The following is a 15,143-nucleotide window of genomic DNA, read 5'->3' as shown; positions in this document are numbered from 1 at the left end:
CACAGCAGCGTAAATGAAGCCGTAAAATGACACCGAGTGAATGAGGCAAAAGGCAGCTCAACTCTCCAGCATAATTGCATCTGGGCGCATTAAAAACAGAGCACCTGACACTGTTCTGTGGGATGCTGCAACGCTGTATACATGCCACTATCCGCTGCTCCAAACCCACAGGCTGCAACACAGACAGTGAGCCCTAGTGTAAATGTGGGCGGAGTTACTATAACGTGTCCTGATTGGTTCACCAGTGGAACAAACGCCCCACACTACTACCAGATTGTACAACGTTTAGCAGCATCCCTGGCCTCAGCCCTCCAGATGCCGGTAGCATCCCTCCCTCCCCATGAGCTGTGACAACAAAAGGGCCTCCGGGCATGTGCAAATATTTCAGGGGGACAGGATCAGTCCCAATCAACAATAGTGACCTAGAAGCTGCAAAGGTCACTAGGCTGAGTGAGGAACCCAGGACCCAGCAGGGGCGACCCGAGAAAAGTCCCACCAGCTCCCAAGGCTCAGAGCCTGTCTTACCACCTTTCTCCCCAGTCCTGTTCCCACCCCCAACCGGGGCTTGCTCCCCACAACTGCCTAAATATTGCCACCTACCCTGTCCCTCCTGGTCCCCTCGTGCTGGGCTGCCTCTTCCAGGAAGCAGCCAGCAGGGGAGGACAGAAGACGCTCTCTGGGGTTATTCTGTCAGCAGCACACAGGGGCAGGTGTGGGGCCAGACCTCTGGGCTCCTGGAACTGATGCTGCGTGCTTTATCCCTGTTGCAGCTTCCCAGCAGGCTGTTCCCCAGGGCCTCCTCAAGGTCTGGAGTGGCCAAGAGGATCATCAGAGGATCTCTGGGGATGTGCAGCCCCTACTCCTTCCTCCAACTCCCCAACACAACCAAGACTCCCTGCTGTCTCTGTCTGCCCTGAGAGCCCCAGTCCCTGCTGAGGACTAGGAGCTCCCAGTCTTGGGGGAAACAGGGCTGGAGTAGATGCCCTCAATCCCTTAGGGTCAGGGCAGGGACAGAAGGAAGGCAGGAGCTGGAGCAGCCCAGAGTGGAAATCCACTGGGAATCCAGTGGGAATCCAGGGCTCTGCCCTGGGGTCAAGGCAGCTGGAGGGCTTCCCACAATAAGGGTAATTTAGAGCTGGGTCATAGGGAGTGATTTCTCCTTGTCAATAGAAGTGTTCACTGTCTCCTGGACACACTGGATCAGCCCACCTCACCTCATGGTCAAGTTCTACCCTTTCCTTGTCATCCTGGTGATCCAAGCCTGAGAGTCCACATCAACATAAGCCTCTCTGTGATATAATCAAGCAAATATTTGGTCTCCTGTGTTGTCCTTGTTTATTGACTACCGAGGAGAGTCTTGTATGCTCACGAGGTGACTGGTAGCTGTGGGTTTAACATTATATCACATCTTCTGCCTCCAACTCAAACATCTGGCCTCACCTTTGAGTAGTAGTTTAGATCCACAGAAAGCCCCCCTCCTGGATCCTCAGACCTATGGTTTCCCAATCCCCAGCATGGGAGTCAGACAGACCTCAATCTCCATGTGACCCTTTCCTTCACACGTTGTGTGACCTCCACCAACTGTTCTCATCTGCATAAAGGGGGTACCCATACCCTTGACCTCTCTTTGTGCATCTTGAGATAGCACTGTGCCTACAACAAATCCCCCAAATAGATTCTTCCAAACTCAGGAATGAGAAATTGATGTTTATGGAAAGTAATGTGGGGGAAAAAGGGAAAAGACTTTCCATAAGCTGTCAGAAAGCAAAACCCTTTTAACATGCTTTATGTTCTTATCTAAGCACTGCTCCCCCTCCCCTTTCTCTCTCTTTTCCTCCCTATTCTTCTCCCCCTCTCTTCCTTTCTCACTCTACCTTCCCTTTCCTTTCCTCATGTGAAAATTACCCTGCTACCAACTTCCTTCTCATTCTTCATTCCTTTCCCAGATTTGGCCCCATATCCAAAATTATTCAAGTGTCTGTTCAGATCAATTTAAAGGATTCCTATGCCACTACTTATCTCTCTGTATCTCTTTCTGTCTCTCTCTCTCTCCAGGTCACCTTCTGAACCCAATTTGACATAGAAAACCTCCCTTAGAATCTATCCCTTCCAAGGCAGCGAGAAATTATACATAGTAAATCATCTTCTTAGAGACTAAAAGTTTAATTTCTTTTGTGCATTTGTTATAATTTAAAAGACAGTAGTATAAACCATTGGTAAAGTGCTGGATGAAATGCTGAGTCATATATAATTACTCTGCTTAATTTTCTTTATCCTTATGTTGGAGGAGGGGAAAATCTTCCCTTGCATGAACATTCAAGAAGACCTTGTGTGTCACTGCCCAGACATATCCATGTGATGCCCCCCACCTGCCCATAAGAAGATAACACATTCTTAGGCAGAGTAATGGGAAGGAGTTCATCACATGGGGTCAAGAACAAGAGATCATGATCACTAGATCCCATGCAAGAGGGGTGTAAAAAATTGGGGAAAAACAAATACCCAGCATGTATCCAACACCCAACGATATGTATATTTTCATTTATTGGAGTTTCACCTATGAGTGAAAACATATGGTATCTGTCTTTCTCTGACTGACTTATTTAACTTAGCATAATACCATCCAGTTTCATCCACGTTGCTGAAAATGGCAGGATTTCATTCTTTTTTTTTAATGTTTATTTATTTTTGAGAGAGGGAGAGACAGAGTGCAAGCTGGGGAGGGGCAGAGAGAGAGAGGGAACACAGAATCCGAAGCAGTCTCTAGGCTCTGAGCTGTCCACACAGAGCCCGATGCAGGGCTCAAACTCACGAACCATGAGATCATGACCTGAGCTAAAGTCAGACGCTCAACCAACTGAGCCACCCAGGTGCCCCAGGATTTCACTCTTTCTCATTGCCAAGTAATATTCCATTGTATACATAAACCACATCTTCTTTATCCATTCATCAGTTGATGGACCTTTAGGCTCTTTCCATAATTTGGCTATTGTTGAAAGCACTGGCGTAAACCTTGGGGGACCTGTGCCCCTATGCATCAGCACTCCTGTATCCTTTGGGTAAATTCTAGTAGTGCTATTGCTGAGTTGTAAGGTAGTTCTATTTTTAATTTTTTGAGGAACCTCCACACTGCTTTTCAGAGAGGCTGCACCAGTTTGCATTCCCACCAACAGTGAAGAGGGTTCCCTTTTCTCCACATCCTCACCAGCATCTGTTGTTTCCTGAGTGGTTAATTTTAGCCACTCTGACTGGTGTGAGGAGGTATCTCACTGTGGTTTTGATTTGTATTTCCCTGATGATGAGTGATATCTTACCTCAGTCCTATGAAAACAGAAGTTACTATCCCCAGCTCTTCTCCCTATTTCCTCATGAGCAAACTGGCTATCAGGAGCTTAGGGGACTGAATTTTCTCTGGAAGCTTTTCTTTATGGCATTCTTAAGCTCCTTATTCCTGAGGCTGAAAATTATTGGGCTAAGAAAGGAGGTAAAGACTATGTAGGTGGTGGCCTTCAGGGTGTTACTGTCCATAGAATGGAGGCCCTTGGGCTTGAGGTAAATAATGGAGGCAAAGTCATAGTGCACAATGACCATAGTGAGGTGACACACACATGTAGAAGGTCTCAGCTGAGTAGATCCTCAATATGGTGGCCACGATGAAGACATAGGAGAGGACGATGAGGAATAAACAGCCCATCACAGCTGAGACACACACCAGGATCACAGCCAAGGTGACGGAGGATGTCTCCTTCCCACAGGCCAACTTTAGAAGGGAAAGCACGTGGCAGGCAAAATGGTGGATCACATTAGACCCACAGAAGGTGAGGTGAAAAACTATCAGGGTCACCATCATCCCCATGACTGAGCCACCAGCCCAGCACCAGGGGCAGCTGTGGGGACTCATGAGCACATTGTAGCACAGGGGGTGGCAGATGACCATGTAGCAGTCATAGCCCATGATCATGAACAGAAAGGACTGCTCTGTGTCCTCACATCACTTTGCCCTCATTATTCATTCATATAGTAAAGAAATGTTATTCAACACTTATTTCATATGGAAATATTATAGGTGATGGGATCCAGCTATACCCAAGAACTAGGTCTCTGCTCTCTCTTTTCATGGTCCAGTGAAAGAATCTGTCATATAACCAAAGATGACAGCACAGAATGGTCAGAGATGTGATGAAGGCAGCCTAGGGATCTGAAGAAGCTGGCGAGGGTCACAGATCCAACCTGGGATTTAGAGACTTTGGCAATTGGTGATGTCTACATTGAGACATGAGGGAGTGTAAGTATGATTCAGGCAAGGCAGGTAGGTGGAAGATGGGTTTCCTGACAGTATAGCAAGTGCAAAGGTTCAGAGTGACAGAGGCATGGTACATTTGGGGACAATCGTTGTCTAGCACAGCCCAGAGAGTTGGAGGTGGCTAGGGGAATTCTGGAATGCGAAGGCAGATAGGTGGGTAGGGCAAGATCATGCAAGACCATGGCGTCCACTGGAAGAGTTTGTTCCAAGGAACTCTAAATACTCTCAAAATACATACAGAAAAGATGGAAAGCCTGGATGGCTCAGTTGGTTAAGCATCTGACTTCGGCTCAGGTCATGAACTCATGGTTCGTGGGTTTAAGCCCCGCAATCTGGCTTTGTGCTGACGACTCAGAACCTGGTGCCTGCTTTTGATTCTGTGTCTCCCTCTCTCTCTGCCCCTCCTCACACTCACACCTCACACTCACACTCTGTGTCTCCCTTTCTTTCTCTCTCAAAAATGAATAAACATTTAAAAAAATTTTAAATACACAGAAAAGATGTGTATGGTAATTGAGTATGTCAACATATTTGTAGATGTTTCCACTTGGGGGTCCTATGACGTCTACTACATGTTCCTTCGTGGATTAATACTTAACATGTTGTGTTGGGTCTGACACTAGCAGTGTAAATGCTGAGTCATAGGGGATACCTATGTTCAGCTTGAATAGATTCTGCCAAATGGCTTTCCAAAGTAATTATACCAAGAGGTACATTTTAAGCCCATGCACCATGGTCAGATTCCTGTTTGTAGGGAGTCCCCCTGGCTGCTGTGAGGGAAGCAGGCAGCTGAGGGCCGGCGGGGTGGGCAGACGCAGGAAGAGATGGGCAGAGGTGCGCGTGGGCATCCTGGACTGGGTCGAGTGGCAGACTGGAGGTTGATTTCAGAGGCAGAATGGACTGTGTTGCTGATTGGACAGAGGGACACAGGAAGTGAGCTGTTTCTACACCTAACACTTAAGACCAAATGGGTGAGTTCTTCCCACAACAATGAACAATTCTTCAGCTTCCCAGACACCAACCTGCAGTCCCATAATTCAGTTCACTTCTGACACGAACTACCTGGAGATGCCAGTGACAAGTTTTCAGTGTTCAGGGTACCTGCACTTTTGTCTGATGGGACTTCACAGTTGGAGTTTCTAAATTCCCCCCTTTCATTTTGGATACTTTGCTGGAATGACTCACAGAAATCAGGAAAATGCAACACTTACTCTTCCCAGTTTACTATAAAAGACACAAGTCAGGAACAGCCAGGTAAAACAGGTGCATCAGGCAAGGTGGAGGAAGGACCGAGGACCTTCCATGCCCTCTCCAGACACACCACCCTCCTAGCACCTCCACGTGTTGACAAATGGGAAAGTCTCTGATTCCCATTGCTTAGGGAGTTTTTGTGGACGTTTTGTTACACAGACATGATTGATTGAATCATTGGTTCTTGGAGATTGAATATCAATCCATAGCCCCTCTCCCCACCTGGAAGTCCCAGCTCTCTGATCTCACCTTGGCCGTTCAGGGGAGCAGCCTCCTTCCTAGACTATCCAGGGGCTCCCAACCACCACGCATCTCCTTAGCATGCAAAATCCAGTATCATCACTCCTGAGACAAGGGCTTTAGGAGCTGTGTGTCATGAAGTGGACAAAGACCAAATGTGTTATTATAGCCCAAGGATGCACATACTAATGGAGATGTTCTGGCTCAGATCACCAGGACAACAGGGATAGGGTAGAACTTGACCAGTGTGGGGAGGTGGGGCTATCCAGTGTGACCAGGAGACACTGAAAACTTCTATTGACCAAAGGAAATCAGTCCCCAAGACCCAGCTCTAAATTACCCTTATTCTGGGACACCCTCCAGCTGCCCTGACCCCAGAGCAGAGCTCTGGATTCCCACTGTGGGCTGCACCAGCTCCTGCTTTCCCTCTGACTCTTCCTTGACCCTAAGGGACTGAGGGCATCTACTTCAGCCCTGTTTCCCCCAAGACTGGGAGCTCCTAGTCCTCAGCAGGGACTGGGGCTCTCAGGGCAGACAGAGACAGCAGGGAGTCTTGGTTGTGTTGGGGAGTTGGAGGAAGGAGTAGGGGCTGCACATCCCCAGAGATCCTCTGATGATCCTCTTGGCCACTCCAGACCTTGAGGAGGCCCTGGGGAACAGCCTGCTGGGAAGCTGCAACAGGGATAAAGCACGCAGCATCAGTTCCAGGAGCCCAGAGGTCTGGCCCCACACCTGCCCCTGTGTGCTGCTGACAGAATAACCCCAGAGAGCGTCTTCTGTCCTCCCCTGCTGGCTGCTTCCTGGAAGAGGCAGCCCAGCACGAGGGGACCAGGAGGGACAGGGTAGGTGGCAATAATGGGACATTTATTGGGAACAAGACTCAGACAGTGGATGGGAACCGGGCCTGGTTGAAGGGTTGTAAGACAGATTCTTAGCTCTGGACACCTGCCAGGGGGGCTTCTCAGGGTGCCCATGCTGGGTCCTGGGCTCTTCACTCGGCCTAGTGCAAATGGCACTACAGAGGCCGTGAGTTTGGAATGTGACCAGCTGGTGCATCTGGTACAGACTGATGACAGGAAAGCAGCTCAGAGGACAGGGAAGATATCAGCATCAGGGATAACCCCCCATGTTAGGTAAACATGGAGCCCTTTCCATGAATCCTCTGGACCTTCTGAAGATAGTTCTCCGCTTACTCCCATTTTTCAGTTGGGGAGAGGAGGCTCAGGGCTCGAACGTTCTTTCTCAGACACACATACCAAAGCTGGGGCTTGAACCCTGGCCCTGATGACTGCACACCTGGGGTGCGTTTCAGACAGTTCTCTCTGGAAGCCAGAGTGCAGTGGGAGCAGAGGAGGGGCCTGGGGCAGTGAGCAGTGCAGGGAGGGAGGTGCAGCCATGCAGATGGATAGGAGCAGAGCACACAGACAGCTATTTAGCAGGGGGAGAGGGTGCTGAGTGATGGGGGTTGAGGCACAGAAGGGGGCTGACACGGGTGTCTTGGTTCCTGGTCTGGGGAGGGGGGAAGTCTGCATGGTCAGAAGGCTTTATTTCCAGCTCACCAGCCCAGCCTTCCTCACTCCAGGAAAGTCCCTCCCTATCCTGCTGGTTCTGTGTCCTCTAGGCTCCAGGTTGACCCCTATTGTGGGGGATCCTTCAGAACAACACATCAGTAAGACCAGGGGGTGCAATTATGGCTGGGTTCTGCCCCAGAGACGAGGGTTTCAGGAGCTGTGGGCGACATCGAGGCTCAAGTTATTCATAAAAACATTTTTGTTTTGTTTTATGGTGGATGTCAGGTGCAGAGGTCTGAGTCAATGACGTTTCTGGGTCGCTGCGCTTGACAAGCATTGGTTTTCATCACGTCCTTCTCTGATTTTGCTCACGTTCCCTTTCGACCACTTGTTCCCTCCAGTGCCAACAACCCTTCTCCCATACTAAAGGTATGCGCTTTGATTTGCATGTGCTCTTGTACATGCGTACTGTCTTCTCTGTGCATATATGTGCTGTGAATTATTTGTATCCTTTTAAATTTCATAGAAAAATTTTTGCTTTTTGATTTTATAGAAAAATTATAAGTTTGCAGGAAAACACATACTTCCTCTCTCCCTCACACGGTTTCCTCTTTTACCTCTTGAAATAGTGTATTTGTTCCTGTTGGTGAGCCAATATGGCTACAACCAGAGCCCACGGGATACATTAGGATTCACTGTCTGTGTCGTGGGTTCTGTGGATTCTGACAGATGCATAATGGCATGTATCCACCGTTACAGCATCCTACAGAATAGTGTCAGCTGCTCTATTTTTAATATGCCAAAAGGGTATTATGCTGGAGCGTTCGTCTGCTTTTTGCTTCACTCACTCAACACATTTTATGGGTTCATTTATGCGCTGTGCGTGCATCGAACTCCTGGCTGGGGCTGCAGGGTTTGCATCCAGCCCATGGGTCCTGCCCCCTTCCAAAGAATGGACAGGCAGGCTTTCCAGTTCCCCACTAAAAGCAATGCTACAGAAACACCCTCTGACATGCTCCCCTGTAAATGCCTTTGAGCAATCGCGATAGATGTTCAGGAGCACATGTGCTGGGGCACAGAGTGCGTGCACTCCTCATTTCCACTATTCTGCGCTCTCACAGGCCGTGCACGAGGGTTGCGTTCTCCCCAAAACTGATCAACACCAGGGAGTTTCTAACTTGGGGCTCTCAATAGATATACACTGAATTTCCACTGCATTTTCCTTCCTTTGTCTCTCTCTGTCCCTCTCTCTCTTTTTTCTTATTAGCATGTTTTTATTTGCCTGTGCTACACCCTCTGTAAGTTCTGTGCTCAAACCTTTGCTCATTTTTCTTCCTTTTCCCTCTGCTTATTTCTGTATGGAGCTTTTGCTTGTTGTAGATGTAACTGGTTTCTTGTTTATTCTAGATCATATTCCTTGGTCCTTTTTGCACAATGAACATGATTTTTCTCACCTTTCTGTCTCCTTTAACTGGATCCAGAATATTTTCTGTTGGACAAAAACGCTTCTTGTTGATGTCGTTGTATATTTCAAAATCATGTAAGGTTTGTGCTTCTGGAGTTTGTTAAAAAAGTCCTACTTGGGGTGCCTGGGTAGCTCAGTCGACTGAGTGTCTAACTTTTGATTTTAGCTCAGGGCATGATCCCAGGGCCATTGGATCAAGACCCGGCCAAGCTCCACACTGAGCTTGGAGCCTGCTTCAGATTCTCTGTCTCTGGCCTTTCCCCTCTTCCCTGCTCACTCTCTCTCTCTCTCAAAACCAAAAACAAACACAAAACAAAAGAAGATCCCCACTCCTAGTTCAAGAAAATTATTCTCCTCCACCTTCTTCTATTAACTTCATAGCATCATGTTTCATATTTATGTCAGAAACCCAATTGGATTCCACCCATGCATGTGTTTATAGGCAGAAATTCACATTTACTTTGCTTCTAAACGGGACGGATTTTCCCACCACAAACTCTTACACAATCCATCTTTTTCCATTGATTTGTGTCCTACCTGTATCATATATCAAGTTTTGCATCACACTGGGGTACTTTCTGAGGTGTGCAGCCAACTTGATCGGTGTTGGTGTCTGTTCCAGGGTCACACTTGAAATTGACAATGATGTGTATAATGTCTATAATGCGTCTTCCCCTGCCAGGGCATTTCTCTCCTAGTTAATCCATTTTAATGGTGCAATTGTAAATGGTACTGATTCCTTGATATCTCTTTCTGCTGCTTCATTATTGGTGAACAGAAACACAGCCAATGTTTGTACATTGATTTTATATCCTGCAACTTTGCTGAATTCACGTATCAGCTCTAGCAGTTTTTTGGTGGCGTCTTTTGGATTTTCCTTGTGGAGCATCATTCGTCTGTGAAGAGTGAAAGTTTGACCTCTTCCTGCCAATTTGGATGAGTTTTATTACTTTTGTTGCCTGACTGCTGAGGCTAGAACTTCCAACATTATGTTGAACAACAGTGGTGAGAGTGGACACCTGTGTTGTGTTCCTGATCTCAGGGGGAAAGCTCTCAGTTTTTTGCCACTGAGGATGATACTAACAGTGGGCTTTTCATATATGGCTTTTATGATGTTAAGGGATGCTCCTTCTATTCCTGCTTTCTTGAGGGTTTTTATCAAGAAAGAATGCTGTATTTTGTCAAATGCTTTTTCTGCATCTATTTAAAAGATCATAGGGTTCTTACCCTTTCTTTTATTAATGTGGTGTATCACATTGATTGATTTGTGAATATTGAACCAGGCCTGCAGCCCAGGAATAAATCCCACTTGATTGTGGTGAAAAATTCTTTTAATGTACTGTTGACTTCGATTTGCTAGTATCTTGTTGAGAATTTTTGCATCCAGATTCATCAGGGATATTGGCCTGTAATTCTCCTTTTTAGGAGGGTCTTTGTCTGGGTTTGGAATCAAGGTAATTCTGGATTCATAGAATGAATTTGGAAGCTTTCCTTCCATTTCTATTTTTTGGAACAGTATGAGAATAATAGGTGTTAACTCTGCTTTAAATGTCTGGTAGAATTGTCCTGGGAAGCCATCTGCCCCAGGACTCTTATTTTTGGGGAGATTTTTGATTACTGATTCCATTTCTTTCCTGGCTATGGGCCTGTTCATATTTTCTGTTTCTTCCTGTTTGAGTTTTGGTAGTGCATGAGTTTCTAAGAATCTGTACATTTCTTCCCGATTGTCCAGCTTGTTGGCATATAATTCTTCATAGTATTCTCGTATATGTTTGTATTCCTGTGGTGTTGGTTGTGATGTCTCCTCTTTCATTTGTGATTTTATCTATTTGGGTCCTCTCTATTTTCTTTTTGAGAAGTCTGGTTAGGAGTTTATCAATTTTGCTTATTCTTTCAAAAAACCAGCTCTTAGTTTCATTGATCTGTTCTACTGGGTTGTTTTTTTTTTATTCTATATCATTTATTTCTGTTCTAATCTTTATTATTTCCCTTCTTCTCCTGGCTTTGGGCTTTATTTGCTGCTCCTTTTCTAGCTCCTTTAGGTGTGAGGTTAAGTTGTGTATTTGGTACCTCTTTTGCTTCTTGAGACAGGCCTGAATTCCAGTGTATTTTCCTCTTAGGACTGTCTTTGCTGCATCCCAAAGGGCTTGGACTGTTGTGCTTTCATTTTCATTTGCTTCCATGTATTATTTTTTAGTTTTTTGATGTTTATTTATTTTTGAGAAAGAGGGAGAGACAGAGCTTGAGCAGAGGAGGGGCAGAGAGAGAGGGAGACACAGAATCCGAAGCAGACTTCAGGCTCTGAGCTGTCAGCACAGAGCTTGACGCAGGGGTTGAACTCATGAACTGCAAGATTATGACCTGAGCCGAAGTCCGATGTTTAACCAACTGAGCCACCCAGGTTCCCCTGCTTCCATGTGTTTTTAAATTTCTTCTTTAATTTCCTGGTTAACCCTTTCATTCCTTAGAAGGATGTTCTTTAACCTCCATATATCTGAGGGCTTTCCAAATTTTTTCTTGTGGTTGATTTCAAGTTCCTAGCATTGTGATCTGAAAATATGCATGGTATGATCTCAATCTTTTTGTACCTGGTCAGGGCTGATTTTTGCAAGATTGGTATGGTTTTGCACTGACTTTATTTTTCAGAAGGAACTTAAGGAAACTTTTATCAAATGTACAGTAGACTCACTATAGACATAATGTAGGTGTGCTGATGATGTAATCATTACCATATTCACTCATCCATCCAAGAGTGTAGATTGCCCTCCATATATTCAGATCACCTCCTACATTTTTACTAATGGTTAACATTTCTGAATTTGGATGTATTGCATGTGTTTCATTAATTCCTAGATATTTTATAGCAAAAGTTTTCAAAGTGTGATATGAAGACCCTGTGGTCCTGGAGACCCTTTCTGGGGGAACATCAGTTCCTTACTTTTCCATTTTTCATCATATGCTTCAACTAAAACAACATGTTGCCACAGGCTGAATGAAGAGGCAGGTATGAGCATCAATTTGTTTCCCATCCAAGTTTGTTAAAATGTAAAAACAAACAAACAAACAAACAAACAAACAAAAAACAGCAACTCTTCTCACCAAATGTTAATTTTGTAAATGTAGTTACTGTCTAAAAACATGTTACTTGTATTGACATTGAGCAGGTGACTATTCTTTTGAATGTATGCATAATAAGTATTTTCAAAGAATCTCGGTGTTAACTTCTAATATGGTGAAAACGGAGAGTTGTACTGCACCCAAACAGGAACCCATCAGAGTCTCATATTTTCTTGAGTGTTAAGAAATCACCAGACCACAATGTTGGCGAGCCGTGTCTTTACAGTTTGTGTCACCGTTGGGAATGTTATCTTAGTTTTGCTTAAAGCTTATACTTTGAATGATTACTGCTGGAGTAATTCTGTGAGAAATACTGAGTGTTGCGAGCCGATCTTGTCTTCTGCAGACTGTGCTCTCTATTGCTGTGGTACCTTATGTCTTCATTCTTTACTTTTTCTGGGTGAAGGAGCATGTCTCTTTCCTTCCCATCCGTACATACCTTCTTTCTTGTTCTTATTTATAGCACCGCTCATGACTTTCAGTTCCATGCTAAAGAACAGCAGAACCAGTGAGTATCCGGGTCACTTTCCCAATCCTAACATACTGCGTCTGTAGTCTCCCCATTTCATATATTGTTGTATAGACTCATGATTGTCATGTTGGTCACCTTCATTCCTCTTCTGATCTCACCAGATGCAGCACCCGTGCCTGGTCAGAACTATAGCATGGTGACTGAGTTCATCCTCGTGGGATTCTCTAACTTCCCACAGCATCTCCTGCCCACCTTCTTCCTGCTGTACCTGCTCATGTACCTGTTCACGCTGCTGGGGAACCTGCTCATCATGGCCACAGTCTGGAGCGAGCGCAGCCTGCACACGCCCATGTACCTCTTCCTGTGCGCCCTGTCCACCTCTGAGATTCTGTTCACCGTTGCCGTCACCCCTCGCATGCTGGTTGACATGCTCTCCACTCGCCGCACCATCACCTGGACGGCCTGTGCCAGCCAGATGTTTTTCTCCTTCACGTTTGGCTTCACCCACTCCTTCCTGCTCATGATCATGGGCTACGACCGCTATGTGGCCATCTGCCACCCCCTGCGCTACAATGTTCTCATGAGCAACCGTAGCTGTGCCCGTCTGGTGTCCTGGACCTGGGCTGGTGGCTCAGTCATGGGGATGATGGTGACCCTGATAGTTTTTCACCTCACCTTCTGTGGGTCTAATGTGATCCACCATTTTCTATGCCATGTGTTTTCCCTTCTAAAGTTGGCCTGTGGGAATGAGAATTCCTCTGTCACCTGGGCTGTGATCCTGGTGTGTGTCTCAGCTCTGATGAGCTGTTTATTCCTCATCGTCCTCTCCTATGTCTTCATCGTGGCCGCCATATTGCGGATCCCCTCTGCTGAGGGCAGGCACAAGACCTTCTCCACATGTGTGTCCCACCTCACGGTGGTCATTGTGCACTACAGCTTTGCTTCCATTATCTACCTCAAGCCCAAGGGCCCCCATTCTATGGACAGTAACACCCTGATGGCCACCACCTATACAGTCTTCACTCCCTTTCTCAGTCCAATCATTTTCAGCCTCAGGAATAAGGAGCTCAAGAATGCCATAAAGAAAAGCTTCCAGAGAAAATTCAGTCCCCTAAGCTCCTGACGGCCAGTTTGGCGGTGAGGAAAATGACAGTAGGGTTGGGGATGATCAAGTCCATCTCCATAAGCCTGTTGTAGGGATTCTATATAAGAAAATACTGAGTAAGTATTGTTGAATGCATCTATAGGTGTTGGATACCTGCTAGGTATTTGTTTTTCTCCAATTTGTGTGCCTCCCTCTTGCATAGGATCTAGAGATCATGATCTCCTGTTCAAGACCCCATGTGATGAACTCCATCCCATTACTTCTGTCTACAAATGTGTTATGTACCTGTGGATGAGTGGGGGGGGGGCATCACATGGATGTGTCTGGGCACTGATGCCCATGGTTCTTCTCAAATGGAGAAGGAAGGAAAGACTTTCCCTTCATCACCATACGTCTGAACAAAAGCATGCATAATAATAAATGCCATCAGCTTTTCTCTCAGGCATGTGTCCAGTGTTTTATATACCATTTAATATAAAAATGTACAAAAAGTAAACTCTTCCTCTCCAAGAAGTTGGTTGACAGTGTATATAGTTCCTTCTGTCCTAGCAGAGGATAGACCCTAAGGGAGTTTTTCTACCTTGATTGGTGTTGAGTGAAGGATGTCAGAATAAGAAGTGAAGGGAAAGAGGGAGGGAGGGAGGGTAGGAGGAAGGGAGGGGAAGAGAGTGAGGGGAGGAGACGGTTCAGTGCTTGGATAAGAACATACAGAATGTTTAAAGGGTCTTGCTTATGGAAATCCTTTTCTGTTTTTCCCCACATTACTTTCAATAAAACATCAATTTCTCATTCCTGTGTACTTACATCTATCTGCGGGCTCTGTTGGAGGACACAGTGCTATCTCAAGATAGCACAAAGGAAGGTCAAGGGTGTGGCAGATGAGAAATGTTGGTGAGGGTCACACAACATGTGAAGGAAGGGGTCACATGCAACTTTAGGTCTAACTTCCATGATAGGGTTTGGGAAATCATATGTCTGAGCATCCAGGAGGGGGTCTTCTGTTAATGTAAATTTCTTACTTAAGCTGTGGCCAGATATTTGAGCTGCAGGCAGAAGGTGTTTTATAATAATAAACCAAGGGAGGGCTGTTGCATATGAGTGCCTGCCATTTGCCAAACGTTGTGGAAAGAGTTTCCTATGCATTCACTCTTCTAAGTCTCAAAATAAATCATTATTTCTCCGCATTTAGATATGACCCACTTCTATTATTATTCACAATTTTGAAACACAGAAAATGAAAATCTGATAGATAATTTGTCCTGGGTCACACCACCTTGAAGGGGGGAAGCAGGAATCGATTACAATGTGCACGTGTGTGCAGTTGGTGAATAGGAACCCACCTCTCTCAGGTGTCTACAGAGAGAAGTGAGGTCATGACTGGGAGGAGAAGGCTGTCATTAGAAGGAAGAGACCCCTTTCAGGGAAGGAGGGCAGGTGCAGCCCTAGGCACACACCCCTTTCACACAGCCAGAGGGAAACACGGACTCCAGAGGAGTTCATGAGACACTTTTGCTCATGCACACTGACAACGAGAGCTTGGAAAAACCGTCTATGGTAATTTTGGGATTCCTTTCATCATTTTACTCATTATTGGTTTACTAACTAATGCCACCCCTCCCCATCAAGATGTCCTTATCTATGGTGCATTTGGGGACATTGGTATGTTCAGTTCACCAGGG

At 45.9% G+C, this 15,143-nt stretch overlaps 1 protein-coding gene and 1 pseudogene across 1 annotated transcript; one reads left to right on the top strand and one right to left on the bottom strand.

Annotated features, from left to right (window-relative positions):
• Positions 1–3,384: 3,384 nt before the first annotated feature.
• On the bottom strand, positions 3,385–12,375 carry LOC125149027 (olfactory receptor 10H3-like; annotated as a pseudogene).
• Positions 12,376–12,537: 162 nt separating this feature from the next.
• LOC125160463 (olfactory receptor 10H3-like) lies at positions 12,538–13,482 on the top strand. The gene has a single exon (XM_047849429.1). It carries the CDS (start codon positions 12,553–12,555, stop codon positions 13,480–13,482), a length of 930 nt encoding a protein of 309 aa, XP_047705385.1. The 5' UTR covers positions 12,538–12,552.
• Positions 13,483–15,143: the final 1,661 nt, after the last annotated feature.

This window comes from Prionailurus viverrinus, chromosome A2 (assembly GCF_022837055.1).
Source record: "Prionailurus viverrinus isolate Anna chromosome A2, UM_Priviv_1.0, whole genome shotgun sequence".
NCBI classification, from domain to species: Eukaryota; Metazoa; Chordata; class Mammalia; order Carnivora; family Felidae; genus Prionailurus; species Prionailurus viverrinus.
Note: the sequence above shows the minus strand (reverse complement) of the source record. Positions and strands in the feature narration are given on the sequence as shown.

Coding starts and splice junctions, on each gene's coding strand:
- LOC125160463 (XM_047849429.1), top strand. CDS start 12,553: ATGGTGACTGAGTTCATCCTCGTGGGATTCTCTAACTTCCCACAGCAT.